The sequence below is a fragment of the Tauraco erythrolophus genome, chromosome 16 (genome assembly GCF_009769465.1).
Source record: "Tauraco erythrolophus isolate bTauEry1 chromosome 16, bTauEry1.pri, whole genome shotgun sequence".
Lineage (NCBI taxonomy): Eukaryota > Metazoa > Chordata > Aves > Musophagiformes > Musophagidae > Tauraco > Tauraco erythrolophus.
Window position 1 is genome coordinate 10,160,958 of NC_141480.1, and position 18,458 is coordinate 10,179,415.

The 18,458-nt window shown below is 63.9% G+C and overlaps 3 protein-coding genes across 3 annotated transcripts; all 3 read left to right on the forward strand.

The window, feature by feature from the left end:
• Positions 1 to 800: 800 nt before the first annotated feature.
• Positions 801 to 9,117, forward strand: FAM193B (family with sequence similarity 193 member B). Its single transcript, XM_086621443.1, has 10 exons — positions 801 to 1,013; positions 2,936 to 3,175; positions 3,896 to 4,118; positions 4,283 to 4,492; positions 4,810 to 5,224; positions 6,226 to 6,421; positions 6,835 to 7,071; positions 7,593 to 8,616; positions 8,719 to 8,794; positions 8,891 to 9,117. The coding sequence occupies exons 1-10, from the start codon at positions 816 to 818 to the stop codon at positions 8,985 to 8,987; spliced, it is 2,916 nt and encodes a 971-aa protein (XP_086477569.1). The 5' UTR covers positions 801 to 815; the 3' UTR covers positions 8,988 to 9,117.
• A 361-nt stretch (positions 9,118 to 9,478) lies between these two features.
• On the forward strand, positions 9,479 to 15,843 carry DDX41 (DEAD-box helicase 41). Its single transcript, XM_086621309.1, has 17 exons — positions 9,479 to 9,511; positions 9,609 to 9,707; positions 9,797 to 9,956; positions 10,040 to 10,114; positions 10,464 to 10,524; positions 11,171 to 11,307; positions 11,539 to 11,611; positions 11,747 to 11,900; positions 12,010 to 12,146; positions 12,347 to 12,509; positions 12,610 to 12,741; positions 12,914 to 12,985; positions 13,232 to 13,328; positions 13,690 to 13,839; positions 13,981 to 14,052; positions 14,247 to 14,357; positions 14,617 to 15,843. Exons 1-17 carry the CDS (start codon positions 9,488 to 9,490, stop codon positions 14,751 to 14,753), a joined length of 1,854 nt encoding a protein of 617 aa, XP_086477435.1. The 5' UTR covers positions 9,479 to 9,487; the 3' UTR covers positions 14,754 to 15,843.
• DOK3 (docking protein 3) lies at positions 15,104 to 18,437 on the forward strand. The gene is made up of 5 exons (XM_086621311.1): positions 15,104 to 15,562; positions 16,842 to 17,135; positions 17,274 to 17,367; positions 17,452 to 17,624; positions 17,706 to 18,437. The coding sequence occupies exons 1-5, from the start codon at positions 15,104 to 15,106 to the stop codon at positions 18,435 to 18,437; spliced, it is 1,752 nt and encodes a 583-aa protein (XP_086477437.1).
• The last annotated feature ends 21 nt before the right edge of the window (positions 18,438 to 18,458 follow it).

Consider the following 18,458-nt stretch of genomic DNA (forward strand, 5'->3'; position numbering starts at 1 on the left):
CCACACTACACCGGGGCACCCGTGTGCTAGGACTAGGGTGTGGGGGAACTGCAACCCACGCATGGGTCCAAGGCTGTGAGTCTGGGGCTCATGCTGTGCTGAGGATGCCGTGGTACTGAGGATGGCACTGCACAGCTGGGATGCACCCAGGGTACTGGGAGAGCATCATCACATGGGGACGGGGTGCGGGGGGGCTGGAAACCCACATCTGCACCCCTGGGTCATGCAGGAAGACGAGAGCAGTGGGCAGCGTGCAGCGCAGCTACAAAGGACTGGGGGTACCAGTTTGCCAGGGTTGGGATGCGGAGGAACTGCAAACGCACGTGTAGCTGTGTGTGCGGGGCTGAGGTCACCGCGCTGCTGGGATGCACCCAGGGTACTGGGAGAGCTTCATTGTATGGGGACGGTCCTGGAACCCACGCGTGCATTGTGGGGTACTGCACCACCAGGAAGGCCGGGGCAGTGGGTGGCGTGCTGCTTATCCTGAGTGGGGGTACCGGCGTGCCGAGCTGGGAGGCGCGATGTCTGGGATCGGGACGCCCCGAAGGCACCGGCGCTCTTTAGGACCCGGTGGAAACGGGGCCGGAGGGGAGGGCGGAGCCGCGAGTGGCGCCGCCACCGCCCCCTCCCCCCCGCCAGGTGGCGCGCTGCCGCGCGCCGCTGCCCTCTCCCAAAATGGTGGCAACGGCTTCACCTCGCCGGGCCCTTTCTTCCCCCTCCCTCCTTCCCCCCCCGCCCTCCCCCCCCGGGCAGGGGCCGGACGGGCCGCGCCGCCATATTGGCTGTTGTCCTGGCTGCGGCGGGCTGCGCTCGCCATGACTCGCAGACGGAACAAGGCGGCAGCGGCGAGTGGCTCCGGGCCTCGCCGGGAGAGGGTCGGGGGTTCCGACGCTGGTCCTCCTCCTCCTCCCCCCCCACCTCCTCCGCCGCCACCGCCACCGGAACCGCCCGCCCCGCCTGAGGTGGTGGTAGCGACGGGCAGCAGCGGCGAGCCAGGCAGAGCCACCGCTCAGGTACCGGGTTAGGCCGTGCGGCGGGGGAAAGGGGCTGGTTTGGGGGGTTTTCAGTCGGTGCGGGGATGGGGCAGGGGTCGGGGGGGGGCCGACCCCTGCCCCATCCCCTGCACCGACCCCAGCCTCGGAGCATCCCTGAGTCCCTGGTGTCCCCTATCTCCCTCTTTCCGCCTTTGAAGCATCCTCTGCGCCTTCGGAGGTGGTGATGGGGGAGCCACGGTGCTGGGATGCACTTTGGGGAGGGGAGGGAGAACGGGTGATGTGAGTGGGGAAGGTGGGAGGTGAAGCCCAGCGAGGGGGCTTGGCTGCCTTGGGATGTGGGAGCTGCTTTTTGGGATTGGGACGGCTCCGGTGGGTGCGCGGGCAGGGCCTGCCCTTGGCATCCCTGGGGTGGCCAAGGTGGTGGAGCCGGCTGGTGGCCTTGGGTTGCAGATGTGTGGGGCTGCAGCGGGAGTTTGGGATGGCTCTGGCAGATGGCCGGAGTGTTAGGGGCTCCCAGCGGTATGTAGCATCCTGGGAGCTCATCTCTCCTGGCAGGTAGGGAAAGCTGATCCCAGCCTTTGCTGAGGAGGGTGAACCAGTCAGTGAGCCTGTCCCCCCGCCTTGCATGCTGCTCCCCCTGCCATGCCCAGCAGCACGAGAGCAGCGGGCTCAGCCAGCCCCGGGGTCTGCGTGTGCCCCTGACTCCGTCCCTGCGCGTAGGGAGGTCTCGCAGGTGCTCAGGACACCGTGCGTCTGCTCGGGGAAACGCGTGCTCGCCGCGGCGGCGTGGCATGTGTCGAGGGGTGTTCCCGCAGCTCCTTCTTGCGGGAGGGTCCAGCCCATCCACGGGGCGATGGCAGGTGGCTCCAGCATCTGCCCAACAGGCTGCGGGCAGCCTCGCGCTGCCTGACATCCCTCGGCATGCCTGGCTGCTGCTGCCCGCTCCGGGGTGCAGGCAGGGAGCCCGAGGGTGGGCCCCGGGTCCGGATGCTCTGGGTGGGTTGGAGAGAGCCATCCTCTCGCCCGCTGCGTGCGGCGCTGCCTGCGTCCTCCCCTGCTGAGACACGGTGTGGCCCGGGAGCCCCCTCCTCCCTGCGGCCGGGTGGGTGGGTGGGCAGGGGAGCTGTACCCCCTCCCTGCTCTCCTTGGCCTCCGACCTTTGCTTCACCTTGAGCCTGGGAGACGCCATCTGTTTCACAGCAGCGGCTCCATGCGCGGCTCATTGTCGTGGGGCCCTGCCACGGCAGCAGACAATGGGGGCCCCCTCGCCTGCGCCACGCCAGGCTCGTCACGGCTGTCAGGCCGCCGGCGAGCCCGCAGGCGGTGGCCCGGCTCCCGCCGCAGCACCCAGTGGGAAGCCCCGACCCAGCCGCCCTGTGTGGGGAGAGCGTGAAGCAGTGCCGGGGCCGGCAGCCCACCCTGGCACGTCTGCGCCGCTGGCTGCACAGAACAAAGAAGCGGGTGGGAGGGCTCAGGGCTCGCGGGTGGTGTGGTGGGGTATCTGTGATGGGTGAGGAGCGGGGTTGTGGCTGCCTGACGCCCCTTTGTATCCGTGTGTGGCGATTCCTGTGGATCTTGCTTTGCCCTGCAAGTCCCCTTGGTCCTGCCGTACCAGAGGTGACAGTGGGAGTTGCCGGTGGCCTCTCAGCCTTGTTTGGTGGTAGAGCTGGCTCTTTAGTGTGATGTGAACTTCCCAAGGGTTCAGAATGCTCCCAGCTGGCACACGGCAGGCTGGCAGCAGCTGGGCAGCCCGAGGCTGCTCTCATCTGGTGGGAGAAGGTGCAGTCCCATGTGCAGCCTACAAGAAATTCCCTGATGTGGTGTCAGCGTCCCGAGGTCTCATTTGCAGCCTCATCTGCCCTGCACCTGCACCAACCTGGGGCCCAGTTGTGCAGCGATCCACACCTGGCGTGACTCATGGTCTGTGTGTCCTTCTGCAGGTGCTACCCACTGCCAACCAGTCAGTGCAGACGTGCTGCCTGCTCTGTCACCGGGAGCGCAAGGACTGGGGAGGGCCATCCCACAATGGGCTGGTTTCTCCAGGTGAGAGGCTGCCACCGGACTTCGTGCCAACGCTCGTGCAGAACCTCCTGGGAGAAATGCCACTGTGGATCTGCCAAAGCTGCCGGAAGAGTGTGGAGGAGGAAGAGCGGCGGGCAGTGCAGGAGCAGGCCCTGGCGGTACGTGGTTATGGAGCTGGGGTTGGAAAGGCCAGGGCTGTAGCTCCTGGGCCTGCAGCATTGACCACCCTGTGGTGTGTGAGCCCCCTCCTTGCTCAGAGCTGAGTCCCTTGGACATCCCAGCCTCACTGCTCCCTGCAGCCGTGCCGCCCTCCCCGAGGCTGCTGCTGGCTCCTTGGGGAGGGGCTGTGGTGGGGCACAGCGCGACACTGTGGAGGCTTGTCTGGCAGCCCGTGTTGTGTTGGAGCAGCCTGCCCGGCAAGGCCGGCGGTGCCAGTGGTTCCTGCCAGCCCCTCTCCGCTGTGTGTTGTGCTGTGTTCCCCCCTGTGCCAAGGCTGCTCCCTGCCATTATGCCGGGTCTCCCTGGAGCAGCAGCATGTGCCAGGGCAAGTGCCTGCCCGTACGTGGAGCTCGGGCAGAGTAGCTCCCTCCAGCTTGGCTTTATTTAACCCAGGCCTGGTTTGAGCGGCACCAGGGCAGGTGCGTGGCCCTTGGCATGGCTCAGCTCTGCTGGCAGGGGCCCTGGGAGCCAGGCTGCATCGCTGTAGGACAGGCGGGCTGTTTGCCACTCCCAGGGCAGTGACAGGAGCGGTTCCTGTGTGCCGAGTCCCTGCCTCTGGGCAGTGAACGGGGGGGTCTTGGTGCCAATGCTGTGAGGCTGAGGGCCTCCTGCCTCCTCTCCCAGCCTGCTGCTGCTTCACTCTGTGTTTTCCTTGCCAGGTCTCGTTATCCCACACATCCTGCAAGTCGCAATCTTGTGGGGGTGGCTCCCACTCCTCTTCCTCCTCCGCCTCCTCTTCTTCCTCCTCGTGCCATGGGAACTCAGGGGACTGGGACCCGAGCTCTTTCTTGTCTGCTCACAAGCTCTCGGGCCTCTGGAACTCGCAGCACACCAACGGGGCCGCACAGGGCAGCCCCCTCGGGGCCCCCCCTGCTGCACTAGGTGAGTCGAAGCCGGCTGTGGGGTTGAGCAGAGCTTTCTGCCCAGTCCTTGGCTTAGGCAGTTTCCTTGTGGTCAGAGGTGGGCAGGCTGGGCCAGCAGGGTGCCTGGGTCTCTGCAAAGGCAGAGGGTGCTGGGAGCCAGCTCTAGCTCCGCTTTCCTTCCAGGTGACAAGCATCCCGGCCTCGCTCTCTCTCCAGAGTGCGCCAACCAGACGCCTGCCATGGCGCCGAGGCTCAAGGCCTGTCCCTACAGCCACACGGCCTCCCCCACCTCCAGCAGTGCCGCCCCGGGCTCGCCTCTGCCTACCTCACTCGACTTCTGCAAGACGCTGCCGAAGCAGTTCAAAAGCATGTGCCGGAGGGCCACCCCGCCAGGTGCGTGCCCGGGGGCAGGGACAGCCCTCTGCTCCCAGCCCGCTGCTCCGCACAGCCCTCGCTGCCCTGGCGCCTTCCCCTTGCTCTGCTGTCTGTGAGGCAGGGCAAATCCTGCCGGGGAGGGAGACGTGGTGCTGTGGAGGCCCCTTGGGAGCAGGGATGGCTTCTAGCCTAAGCACGCTGCTGCTGCTGGGGGACAGGAAGGGTTTTTCCTGTGGAGAAGTGGCCCGTGCAGAGGTGGTGGGTTGCTCCGAGGCTGGCTCTGGCCCCTGTGGGACTGACTGTGTCTGACAATCTCTGCTCCTGCCCCTCTGCAGGTGAGGCCTTCCACTCCTCAGAGCATCATCAGCACTCGGACCTCACTGCTCCTCCCAACAGTCCTACCGGCCTCCCCTCCCAGCCACCAGCGCTGATCCCCTCCAAGCAGACGCCTGCCCATCCGGGGCCCTTTGGCTCCCCACCCCACGTCCCACTGGGCACCTCCACGCAGGCTGCGCTCTTTCCCGCACCCAGCGCACAGGCAGCAGCCCCGAAACCAGTGTCGGAGTCTCCTCCTTCTGGCATGGTCTCACACAGCCCGGGGTCGTGTAAGAGCCCTCACCTGCCCCCTGCTAACGTGCCGCTGCTGAAGATGCCTCCTCCGCTGGCAGGCTGCACTCATCCCTGCAACGGGCACTGCAGTACTTCGCTCATCCCTCCTCCTGCCTCCCACCAGCTACCCAGCACCAACAGGTGAGTAGAGGAGCCCTGCCTGCTTCCAGCCTCTCTCCTCGCTGGGCAACGTGCCCTTCATCCCACCCCTGCCCGCGGATGCGCTTTCCCCCTGTGGAGGGACCACCCGCCCTGGCGTGGTGGTGCAGGGAGCTGCTGTGTTTGCGGGCCAGTTCCACTGCTGCAGGCCCCTGGTCTCTGAAGGTTGAGCTCTTTCTCTCTCCACGTGTCTTCTCCTTGCGGTTGTCCTTTAGTACTGTGGTGCAGAAGAGACTGTGCTTGCTCCTTCTCCAGCTAAAAGACCCAAAGGAACCGCCCGGTCAACATGCTGTTGGCCAACAGGACCTTTGTCAGTGAGACCCGTCGGGCAGCTGTGGCACTGAGCAAAGGTCCTCGAGAAGATGAAGCCTGTGGACTTGTGGTTCTGCTCGCCTGCTCCCCTGGCCCTCTCTGGGCTCCCTGTGCCCTAGAAGAGAGCACGCTGAGTCGCGGGCGCTGGTTCCTCTCCGCTGATAAGCGCTCACTGTGGAGGGCCAGCCAGGTCCTGAGCTGGAGCTTGAGGAATGGCGCTGTGGGCCGTGCCCTGTCCTCCCTGTCTCTGAGCTGGGTGGTCTGTGCCGGTGGGAGCCGGCCTGCCTGCACGTGGGGATGTCTGGCAGCTGCATGCAGTTCCAGCGTTTCTCACCTGTGCTACCTGCCGCCCCCAGTGAGTACCGCTCCCTGTCCTGGAATCAGCTTGTGGCCTGGCAGGGGGACACTGCTTTCTGGAGCTCTGGTGCACCAGCCTCCTGCCTGCCAGAGGCCCTGGGGGGCGAGGAGCTACAGATGTCTTCTGCCGTGGGCTCCTCTGGCATCTCGCCTGGAGGAGGAGGATGCAGGGGAGGGGGTTTGTCTGCCCTGCAAATCGTTCTGCTTGGGCACAGGCTGCCCTGGGAGGGGTGTTCCTACACGCATAGTGTGGGGTGGTTTTGAGACCCTCCACAGCCACCGCTCACCTCTTGCCCTTCTCCCCTTTTCCTCAGGGACCCCTCTTGCAAAGGGCACAAATTCCCAAACGGTACCAGCTGCCACCCGCCGCAGCCGTGTGAGGCAGATGAGGGGCTCGGGGAGGACGAGGACAGCAGCTCAGAGCGCAGTTCCTGCACCTCCTCCTCCACCAACCAGAAAGACGGGAAGTTCTGCGACTGCTGCTACTGTGAGTTCTTCGGCCACAATGCGGTGAGTGAGGGGCTGGTCTGCAGCCACCCCTGGTGCTTGTGCTCCGCTCTGCGGTGAGACGTTACATGGTCAGTGTTCCGGGAGTGTGGGTGTGGGATGATCTGATCACAGCTATTCCCTGCCACCGAGTGCATTGCCCCCTTCATTTTCATCCTGCCTCATCGGCCTGCTGGTCCCCTTGCTCCTGACTCACAGCCGCCTGCCCAGCCCTGAGGCTTGGCACAACCAGCCAAACGCTGCGGCTGTGCGGTGGAAAAGAGTTCAGCAAGGGCCGTGCCGACTTGTCTCCCTGAGACCTGGAGGAAGGGAGCGGTTGGGGAGGTCAGTGGGGGACCGGTGTGGGAGCTGGGGCCGCCGGTGCGTCATGCTGGCTTTGCGTGCCCACCTGGCCTGACAGCGCTCGCCTCCCGCAGCCTCCAGCCGCTCCCACAAGCCGCAACTACGCCGAGATCCGGGAGAAGCTGCGTTCGCGCCTCACCAAGAGGAAAGAGGAGTTGCCACAAAAACTGGGGCACAGCAGCAGCTCGGGAGAGCCCGCTGTGGACCACCGCAACGTGGACGAGCTGCTGGACTACATCAACAGCACAGAGCCCAAGCCCTTGAACAGTGCCAAGGCAGCCAAGCGGGCACGGCACAAGCAGAAGAAGAAGGTGAGGCTGGGCAGGTTGCAGGAGGGAGGTCAGGGCAGGACTGTGCTCCTTGAAGGGCCTTGCCTGCTCTCCTTCACATCCGTTTGGTTTCTTCAGCTGTGTCCTTTGCTGCCCTCTCCCTTGAGGTGACAGTGGCGCCTGGCTCAGTGCAGGGCTTCCCCTGCCTCTGTTCCTGCGGAGGGTGGCCCAGCCCTCCCAGGTGCTTTGGGCCACACTGTCCTTCCCGCTTCGTGCGATGGCTCTGACAAATGCTGCGCATCTGTGGTGGAGAGAGGCAATGCCACGATGGCTCATGCTGGTGCCTTGCGCCCAGAGTGGTGTCCAGCATGCGGCACGTTGGCTGTTGTGGTCCCCGTGGAGGACGCGTGACAGTTTTAGGGGCCTTTGAAGATGTGGGGCGGCCGTGCTGGGTGCTGACCCTTGGGCTTGCTGCCTGACAAAGCTGGTTGCACAGCCAGCCCTGTGGCCTGCGCGCATGGCACTGGGCCAGGCCACCGATCCTCATGGCACCTGTGTTGCAGGAGAAGGAGAAAGCCCAGCTGGAGGCAGAGGCCCAGAAGCGGGCTGAGCGTGCCCCTGCAGCCAGCCAGGCCAGGGAGCCGGCTGAGGAGAAGCTGCTGGAGTGGCCGGAGCTGGAGCTGGAGCGAGTCAACAGCTTCCTCAGCAGCCGGCTGCAGGAGATCAAGAACACCATCAAGGACTCCATCCGGGCCAGCTTCAGTGTCTACGACCTCAACCTGGATGTCAACGACTTCCCCAAGAAGGCAGCTGTCCTGGAGCAGAAGAACCTGCTCTCCCACCTCAATGGCTCCTCTGACCTGCAGGACATAGACCTGGCCCTGGCCCCGCTCAGCCTGGGCCCCGCCAAGAGCCATGCATTCCTGCGGGGTGAACTGGTCCCCCGGTGGGGCGAGGGGCCCGGGGAGCCGCCACCAGCCCCGGCAGCCGAGAATGGTGTGGTGAAGCGCCTCAGCGCCGTGCCCAGCCTCTCCCGCATGATCTGGGTGCAGTCCAAGGCTGCGGACTCTGCCGCAGATGGCAGTGGGCTGAGCCCGGAACCCAAGGAGGGATTGCAACCCAAGGGACCAGAGCTGCTGGAGCCGGCACCCACAGGGAGCCGGCAGCGGAAGAACAAGCGGCAGAGCGGGCAGGCGAAGAAAGGGGAGGGCGCTGCTGCCGTGCCTGGCGGGCAGGCCTGGCTGGAGAGCCCTGGAGCGAAGGGGCAGGTGCTGGGAACCAAGCACCCTTCCAAGGCCGGCGCACCGGAGCCGCAGCGGGTGGGTGGCGGTGCTGAGCCAGGGGAGGGTGGCAAGGGGCAGCCCTGGAGCTGCAGCAGCGGCAGGGCAGAGAAGGAGAGAAGTGGCGAGTGGAAAGGCCGGAGAGGAGAGGGCAGAGTGGAGCTGTCGGAGCTGGTGCAGCAGCCGCCTGCCCTGGCCGCAGGGGACTGCCAGCTGCCTGCCCCCTCTGCTCTGGGCGGCTCCCCCCAGCCCAAGAGCAAGAGCAGGAAGAGCCGGAACAAGGTGGAGAAATCCAATACCTCGATTGGTAAGTGCCAGGAGTGCAGCTCTGCACCCCTGTCCTCGCAGTGACCCCTTCCCCGTCTGCCCCGTTGGGCAGTGCTGACCCTCTGCTCCTCTGCTTTGCCAGATGATGTGTTCCTGCCCAAGGACCTGGACGGGGCAGAGATGGACGAGACGGACAGAGAAGTGGAGTATTTCAAGAGGTGAGAGGACAGCCTCGGGGCACTGCACTGCGCTGGCGGGGCCAGGCAGGGAGCAGAGGGGCCGGTGGCTGACCAGGGCTGTCCTTTCTCTGCCAGGTTCTGCCTGGACTCGGCCAAGCAGACGCGGCAGAAGGTGGCGGTGAACTGGACCAACTTCACCCTGAAGAAAACCACTTCCAGTGCAGCCCAGTGAGGTGTGGGGGGGGCCACCCCCCACCCACGGCCACTTGCCTCTCCTCACTGTGCCCCCCGCCTCGCCTCAGTGGGATCCCCTCCTCCGTGGGGAGGCCCCGGTGCTCTCCTGCCCCGCGGGGACCCCCGGGGCTCCCCTCCATCCTCCTGCCCCTCCCCGCGGGGCGCCCCCGGCCGTCCCGTCCCCCTCCCCGCGGGCGTCCGTCTCCCTGCGCCGCGGGGAAGGACCGCGCTGGACCCAATAAAGAACTTTTTAATTTTTTATTTTATTTAAACCCTGCTGCCTGCTGCTTTCTGCCGCGCCCGACAGGAGGGGCGGATAGTGGGCGTTCCGGTGGCGCCGCGGTGCGCCTTCTGCGCAAGTTTGGCCTTCGAGGCGACCCGTCGGGACGCGACGCACCAGGCGTCCCGCGGGGGGCGTGGCGCCGCGTTGCCAGGCGACGACGCACGTCCCCGCGGCTGTCACTTCCGGCGCGCGGGGTTTACATCCGGGACGGCGCCATGGAGGCCGGGGCGGACAGGAAGGTGGGGGCGGGCACAGCTCGGCCGGTGCCGACGCCCCTGGGCTGCCAGGCGCGGCCGGTACCGTCCCGGGCCGGCCTCACCTCGCGTCTCCCCACAGAGGCAGCGGGAGGAGGCGGCGGAGGCGTCCGAGCTCTCCGGGGAAGATGACGACGACTACGTGCCCTACGTGCCCGTCAAGCAGCGCAAGCAGCAGATGGTAACGGGGCCCCGCGCTGCCGGGAGTGGGCTCGGATCGCCCGTCCCGGTGCCGGGCATCTCACTCTGCTTCCGTCCGCTGCCTTCCAGCTGCAGAAGCTGCTGCAGATGCGGCGGAAGGTGGTGTCGGAGGAGGAGCAGCGGGACAGCGGGAGCGAGCAGCGGGGTGATGAGGATGACATTCCCCTGGGGCCCCAGTCCAACATCAGCCTCCTGGACCAGCACCAGCACCTCAAAGAGAAGGCAGAAGGTAGGGGAGCAACTGGCAGTAGGGCCAAGCACCTTTTGGGAGGGACTGAAACCTCCTCACTGTCTCCCTGACTCTCCCCCCAGCTCGGAAGGAGTCAGCCAAGGAGAAGCAGCTGAAGGAGGAAGAGAAGATCCTGGAGAGTGTGGCAGAGGGCCGAGGTGAGTGGTGGGAGCTCCGTGTCTCAGACCTGTCTCCAGAGCTGTCAAGGCAGCTGAGCAACACTCAGGGACATTCACATCCAGGATGAGAGAGGAGATCACAACAGGATCCTGCAGTCAGCATCCAGCTGCTTGGCTTAGCTGAGACGTTGCTGTGGGAGATCCCTAGGCATGGCAGGCTGCAGCTCTCGGCATTCCTGTACCCAGAGGGGCTATCAGGGGTGCTACTTTTCCTCCTCTGTCTCCGGGCACTGTCTCCCAAACTGTTTACCCAAGTAGTTCTCTCCGGAAGTTATGCGCATCTGGATGTGGAGAGTTTGCACTGACCTGGTCAGCTTTGTTCTTGCAGCTTTGATGTCAGTGAAGGAGATGGCCAAGGGCATCACCTATGATGATCCGATTAAAACCAGGTGCGTTCCCCAGTAAGGAGGTTGTCCTCCTGAAAAACATTGCTTCCTGGCAATGGAAGCAATGCTGGCGATGTTCCTGCACAACTGCAGAGAACTAGCAGTTGTGCAGCCTCACGGGAGGAGCACTGCTCTGCAGCTTCCGGCTTTCCTCTTGCTCCCCTGCCTGCTATATGTGAGACTGACGGCTGTTGAGTCACCTTGGATGTTGGTTTATGTACAGTTAAGATATTCCAGGGTATGTTTGTGTTGAACTCGAACGCTTGAGGTGGATCTTCAGATCTTGGAAGTGTCTAAGCTAGAGAAAGAGAGTGGGTGAGCCCACAGAGCCAGTGCTGTGTGAGGCAGTGTCAGAGAGATGATCAAGATGTGCCCAGAAGACTTTGTCATGTTCCATCCACCATCAGCATCAGTAGACTGTTCTCAGCTGTTAGCTTGAGTTAGCTCAGACTTCGGGGAAACATTTAATGTGCGGGACTGGCTTGGATCTGCCCCTGTGCTTGCACCACAAAGGCCCCTGGGGTTACCTGTTTTCCCTGGTGGGATATTGGAGCCCGGCAGGGAGCTCCCCTGGGGCCTGCATGGAGGGCGCTGGCTCTGCAGCCCCAGCCTTGTTCTGCACCACGACCTTTCTCTGTTGCCTTGGCAGCTGGAGAGCACCTCGTTACATCCTGGGCATGTCAGAAGCACGGCACGACCGCGTGCGCAAGAAGTACCACATCCTGGTGGAGGGAGAAGGCATCCCACCCCCCATCAAGAGCTTCAAGGAGATGAAGTTCCCAGCAGGTGGGCCAGGAGAGGAGTCTGGCAGGGCAGGGGGCGGAGTTCTCCTGGGAAACTCACATCAGCAGGTGAAGCTGTCACATTTTTAGTGGGGTCACAGCCTGAATTCCTGATGGTGGCTGTATTGCCTAGCTGCTGGCCCAGCAGGTGTTTGTTGCTGCTGGGATGTGAGTAGGAGGGAAAGAGTGGGAAGACTTCAGGTCATGAACGTGCATGTCCCTCGTTCTCTGCCAGCTATCCTGAGGGGCCTGAAGAAAAAAGGAATCCAGCAGCCAACACCCATACAGATCCAAGGCATCCCCACAATGTGAGTGCTCTTTCCCCATTCCAGGGTGGGGGGTGGGTTGCTGGTGACAGAGGTGCCCTGTCACCTTGCTCAGCCCTGGAGATTTGAGCCAGTCTGTGGTGCTGCTCCTCACCATCGGCCCCGCTTCTCTGCCAGCCTCTCGGGAAGGGATATGATTGGCATTGCGTTCACTGGCTCTGGGAAGACCTTGGTGTTCACCCTCCCAGTGATCATGTTCTGCCTGGAGCAGGAGAAGAGGCTGCCGTTTGCCAAGCGAGAGGGACCCTATGGACTGATCATCTGTCCCTCGGTGAGTGTCGGGGCAAGGTGGCATGTGGGAGAACACTTTTATCCATGTTCGGTGGTGATCCCAGGTCCTTTCCACATGGAAGCGTAGGAATGAACGTTTTTCTCCACAGAGGGAGCTGGCCCGGCAGACTCATGGCATCATTGAGTACTACTGCCGCCTGCTGCAGGAGGACAGCCTGCCCCCGCTGCGCTGTGCCCTCTGCATTGGGGGCATGTCTGTCAAGGAGCAGATGGAGACAATCAAACAGTAAGACCTTCTGGGAGGAGTTTTTGGGGCTGGAGCTGTGCTCTGCTTTCTGTCAGGGAGCTATGGGGTGGCACCCTGGCTAGATGGCTTCAGGAAGGTGTGGGGGCAAAGGCGACATGCCAAGTGGGTGTTACCTTCCCTGTGTGTCACTGTGGGGCAGGAATCTGGGTGCCTGACCATGGTCTTCTCTCGTCCCACAGTGGTGTACACATGATGGTGGCAACCCCTGGCCGCCTGATGGACCTGCTGCAGAAGAAGATGGTGAGCCTGGACATCTGCCGTTACTTGGCCTTGGATGAGGCTGACAGAATGATTGATATGGGCTTTGAGGGGGACATCCGTACTATCTTCTCCTACTTCAAGGTACTGAGCTGGCATGATACGAGCACCCTGAAGTTCAACCTCTGCACCCACCTGGTCGGGCAAGTGCTAAATCCTTGCTCACTCTGTGTTCCCTATGCAGGGCCAGCGGCAGACCCTCCTCTTTAGTGCTACAATGCCCAAGAAGATTCAGAACTTTGCCAAGAGTGCCCTGGTGAAGCCCATCACCATTAACGTCGGGCGAGCGGGTGCTGCCAGCCTGGACGTTGTGCAGGTGAGATGGTTGGGAGCTCCCCCATGCCTGTGTGGGAGACCAGCACTGTTCATGAGGTTACTTGATGCCTCCCATCTGGAGTTTGTGGCCCTCCTTCCCAACAAGTTAAAGGAGGCCGAGCAATGGTGGTTCATTTGCTGCCTGCCTGACTCATCTTTCTGCCTGTTCCTAGGAAGTGGAATATGTGAAGGAGGAGGCCAAGATGGTGTATCTCCTCGAGTGCCTGCAGAAGACCCCACCACCTGTGAGTAGTGCACTCTGGCTGCTCTGGCAGCATGGCTGGGGGCAGCACGGTTGGAGCTGGCAGTGGGAACGCAGCCATGACGCTGCAGGGTAGGCGTGTGAGAGAGTCGTGCTGCGCGTACAAGCAGGTCCTAGGCCCAGAGCTGTTGCCTGCTCTGCTCGGCAAGAGGGAGTGAGTTTCCCGGGGGGTTGTGCTGGTGCCAGCCCGCAGAAAGGCTGCTCTTCCATGGTCTCTGTGCTGTGGCAGGTGCTGATCTTTGCGGAGAAGAAGGCGGATGTCGATGCGATCCACGAGTACCTGCTGCTCAAGGGTGTGGAAGCTGTGGCCATCCATGGAGGGAAAGGTTAGTGAGAGTCCTGGGGGGGCCTGGGCTGCAGCGTGGCCCTGCCTGACCCCGCTCCTGCCAGGGTGGTACCTAGCCGTGGGAGTTCCCAGCATTCCACATTCCCTTGTGATGGTGTGAGAAAGGGATGCGGCAGTGTTGGGAGCGAACGCCACGTTGTATGGAGCAGGCATGAACACAGCGCAAGTCCCTCTGGGACCTACAGGTCCCTCTGCTCCTCCATCTGGGGAAAGGCTGCATAGGTCCTCTTGCTGGGGAAGCTCTGGCTGAGTGGTGCTTGGCTCTGAGGCCATAGTGGTCGCTGCGAGAGGCTGGACTGGGAGCTCTGTCCTTGCTGATCTTATCTGCTGGGCCTTTGCAGATCAGGAGGAACGGACAAAAGCCATTGAGGCCTTCCGGGATGGGAAGAAGGATGTTCTGGTTGCCACTGACGTAGCTTCCAAGGGTCTGGACTTCCCAGCCATCCAGCACGTCATCAACTACGACATGCCGGAGGAGATTGAGAACTATGGTGGGGACTGGGCCCCATGGGGGACCAACAAGGGTGCGGCAGGGTGGGTGCAGGGGCCAGCAAGTCTCTGCAGTGGCTGGGGGCAGGGGTGGTCTGTCACATCGCATTTGCCCAGACCTGATCCTGTCTCTTTCTCTACAGTTCACCGTATCGGGCGGACAGGCCGTTCGGGCAACACTGGCATTGCCACCACTTTCATCAATAAGGCCTGCGGTGAGAAGCAGCGTGGGACTGGGGGCTGCTGCAGCTGTAGGAGGCAGCTGTGCGATGGAGCCCCCTGCCTTGGCGAGGGGGGGTCCTGAGCAAGCAGGGACGAGTCGTGATGGCCTCTGGAGGGGAGGTGGTGGCATGGGGCAGTGCTCCCCACCCCTGCTCGGGCTGCGTCTGATCCGTGTCTCTGCCCCCAGATGAGTCGGTGCTGATGGACCTGAAGGCCCTTCTCCTGGAGGCAAAGCAGAAGGTGCCACCTGTGCTCCAGGTGCTGCACTGCGGGGATGAAACCATGCTGAATATTGGAGGTGAGAGACCCCGGGCTGGCACAGGGACCTCCCGCAGGGCTGCTGAGAGGCCTGGGCTGTGGACAGGACCCCCAGTTCCTGTTGCTCCAGGCTCCTGGGCTGGTTTCTGCCTGCCTCGGGGCTGTCGTTGCCTGGCCGTGCGGGCAGCCCGGTGCTGCGGCAGCGAGGCGAGACACTGGCATGGCCTCTCTGCTTCTGGGGTGGGGGTCGCTCTCCTGGTGTGGCACAGCTCCCCCTGACCTCGTCCCTCCCGTTGCAGAGGAGCGGGGCTGTGCCTTCTGTGGCGGCCTGGGCCATCGCATCACTGACTGTCCGAAGCTGGAGGCGATGCAGACCAAGCAAGTCAGCAACATCGGGCGCAAGGACTACCTGGCCCACAGCTCTATGGACTTCTAGACTGGAGAGCATGCTGCCCGGCGTTCTCCCAGCACAGGCCTTGGTTCCCTTTTCCTGCCTTCGCCTTTCTCAGGCCCAGGGGCCTGTCCTGCACTGCTGTGGCCCCTTGTCTGGGCATTTGATCACCAGGGCTGTTGCCAGCTCAGGCTTCGAGGCTCCTGCCTCGGGGTGGGGGGGCAGGGGGGGGAAATGTGTGGAGCTGTGCTGCAACAGCCTGTTACATCATTGGAGCATTGGGCAAGCAGGTGGCAGTGCTTGGAGGCAGGAGGAAGCCCCAGGTGTGGTGGGTGGTCTGCGGCTGCCTGCCTGCTGCTCCTGCCAGCTCCCTCCAGTGGCATGGTCAGGGTCTTATGTCACTCCCCGCCAAAGCCCCTTGGTTCCTCCAAGACCATGCCCCTTACCTGGTTTTGTGCATCCTCAGCTGGTGGCTGTTCCTCTATCCCCCAAACACACTCCAATGCAGCTGGAGCGAGGCAGAGCATGCCATGCTTGTCGGGCGGTCCCCTCGGCGCTTCCTGTGCTCTGCCCGCGCGCGTTCTGCCCCACTGCCCTTCTGCAAGGGGGAGGGCAGACAGACGGACACCTCCTGTGGCCCAGCCTCTGCCCTTCATCCCACACACCAAAAAGGGGAAGTTGCTGAGAGAAGGAAGTCTGCCCCATGCAGTTGCTTCGGCTGCAGCAGTCACATTTTTTCCGCTGCTGGCAGCCCAAGTGCCCCATCCTTGCGCTGGTGCCAGGGTGGCACTGGGCCCATGGAGAGACCAGTGAAGGATGGGATCCTCTATGTGCAGCACTGCAAATTTGGAAAGGTAAAAGGTGGTTTTGGGGCTGGGTTCAGGGTTTGTTCTGATCTATCTTGACACCGGGTGTGGGGCCGGGCTCTTGACAGTCTGGGAAGAGGGGGCTGGAGCCAGACCCCTCGGAGCTGCCCTGGGAGGACCCTGGGCTCCGCAGCCATTAAGAGCGGGGCTCTCTCTGTGGCTGAGGGGACTTATCCATGCAGGCACCTGCTCGGGCTCAGCCCTGCGTGTGGGGTCCCTCTTCTCGCTTGGCCGCCACGCGATTCGCAGTGAAACAATAAACGCGTGTTAATGAGGCGCAGCTCCAGTGCGTGTGTGGGAGCAGGTCGGCACGTGGGACGTGGCTCTGCGCTCCACGAGCCTGGTCCTGGTGGGCCAGTGCCATTTGCGGGGCACCCCTCATGTCTCAGCCTGCTGCCGGGGTGGGCACTGTATGGGTGACAGGATGGGAGTCCCTGCAGGGTCAAGCCAGCTCTAGGGAGCTGCAGGATGGGTGCTGGCGAAGCAGGTCTCACTGGCACGCTGGCTGCGCCTTAGTGGCGTCTCCTCTGCCATAGTGGGGTGGCCATGCCCCCAGGGAGGGCTCAGTGGATGTGCTGGGTACAGTCGTGTTCTGACCTCCCAGCCCAGCCAGAGCAGAGTCCTGGAGCTGAGCAGGGCTGGTGCCCTGCCGCGTAGGAGGCTGGCGGCAGCGGGTATTTTGGGTGCATCTGGTTTCGGCAAGGTGGAGGCTCTGCTGCGCCTTTGAGGTGTGTGGGGGCACGTGGCCCCTCCACCCCATGACGGGCTGGGAAGGTGCAGAGCCTCCCCTGGGAGGAAGCGGGCTGCAGGGCCTGGCTGTGCTCGGCAGATGGGAGGCTGCCAGGAGCCTCAGCAGCTCAAAATGGCATTAATTTGCATCAGGGTCTGTCCTGAGTGCAGCTCGGCAGCTCAGCTGCAGGCCGGCGCTTGCAGCGGGGAGCAAAGAGCAGGACCTGGTGCTCGGAAAGCGGGGAGCAAAGTGTGGCTCACCCGGCAAGCCCAGCCGAGCTCTCTCAGAGCAAGGTCTGGCTTTGGCCCGATTTGGGACCACCCTGCCCCACCACTCTGCGTGTCTGCACTGGCCCCGGCTCTCCGTGCCCTCCTGCAGTGCCTAGCAGCTGCATGCTGGGACGCCCCTGTGCCCCTCCTGCCCTGTATGGCTCTTCCGGGGCACTGCCAGCCCCACGCAGAGGACAGTGCTGCCAGGAGGCCGCAGGCAGCTCTCTGCTGACCTTTTTTTCTCTACCCATGCCCTTCCATGCCCCAGAGGTCCTGGAGGAAGATGCGAGCCCAGCTCTTTGCTGCCAGCCCCTCCGGTGTGGCCCGCATGGAGAAGTTCGATGTGCGGGATGACGGCACAGCGATGGAGAAGACTTCCCTGCGGCGATGTACCCGCCGGGTGATCCGCCTTTCAGACTGTGTCTCCGTGGGCCCTGCGGGCACTGAGAGCTGTCCCAAAGCCACCACTGCCTTCTATGTCACGACCACGGAGAAGAGCTACGTGCTGGCGGCTGAGCAGCGGGACGAGTGGATTGCCCAGCTCTGCCAGCTGGCCTTCCAGGTACCATGGGGTCTGGCATAGCTAGGACCTCTTGTGCTGCTCCTGGCTCGGGTGAGCCGAGGGGCTCCAGGGTGTGTGGGCAGACAGGGAGGCTTGTGCTTCCCCGTCTGGGGCCATGCTCACATCCCTCTGTTTCAGGGTGCAAAGACGACGGAGCAGAGCAGTGCCGGGACCCAGCCTAGCCCCGCAGTCCCCATGGAGGAGAACTCCATTTACTCCTCCTGGCAGGACCGTATGTGCAGGGGCAGTGATAGGGCTGGGGTGGGCTCTGGCTCAGCGCTATGATGCAGACCCTCACCTTGCTCTTTTCCCATAGTGACCGAATTCCCAGTACTGGTGGTGCGGACGGATGCGGCTGCCCGCTGCGGTCTGCACGGGCACTACCTGCTCTCAGCCCTTCCCCAGAGCCTGACCTTGAAGGACCCGCAGTCCCACCAGCCCCTGCTCACCTGGCCCTATCCCTTCCTCCGCAAGTTTGGCCAGGATCAGGTGGGTGCCCCCCTCCCTCCTTGGGGCTCCTGGCTGCCTAGGGCAGGTGCCAGCCCCTCACCCTGCCCTCTGGCCCCACAGACTGTCTTCTCCTTCGAGGCTGGCCGCCGCAGCGACTCTGGCGAGGGCACCTTCACCTTCAGCACCCCGCGGGCCCTGGAGCTCTGCCGGGCCGTGTCTGCCGCCATCGCCTGTCAGCAGCAGGGAAAGGACTCCCAGGACCCCCAGCCCTTCTCTGCCCCTGACTCCCAGCTCTCCACACAAGGCCTTCAGTCCCAGCCCTGGGACCCTGAAGCTGAGGACCCCCAGCCCAGCTCAGCCCTGGGGGGGGCACAGCCTGCCTCCCACCCCCCTGCCAGCCTCCTCCGCTTCCCACCGCCAGAGCCGGAGGGTACAGGTCCTATCGTCTATGCCTCCATCGCCCGGGGCCAGCGGCCCTTCTTTGGGCCGGGCCGGCCAGGCTGCAGTGGGCCCTGGGCTGGGGGGAAGCTGCCACCTGAACACCTCTACGAGAACATCTTCACGGCGGAGCTGGGTCCGGCTGGGGCGGAGGAAGAGGAGGAAGGGCGGTGGGAGCTGGGGTGCCGGCAGGCCCCCGAGGGCCACAGCACTGAGGCAGGCCCCCTCTACGACAACCGGGCTGCCCTGGCCCAACTGCCGCGGGGCAGCCCGCAGCCCCTCGAGCAGCGCTGGGGCCACGGCGGGCAGGAGGCGCCGCTGGGGCGCCCCGGGCACAAGCCCCAGAGCAACCTTCGGGCCAAGCTGGTGCGGCTGCTCAGCCGGGAGAGCCCCGGCCCGCGGGACTGGGCCTGAGCCCGGCCCGGGTGCCCTTTG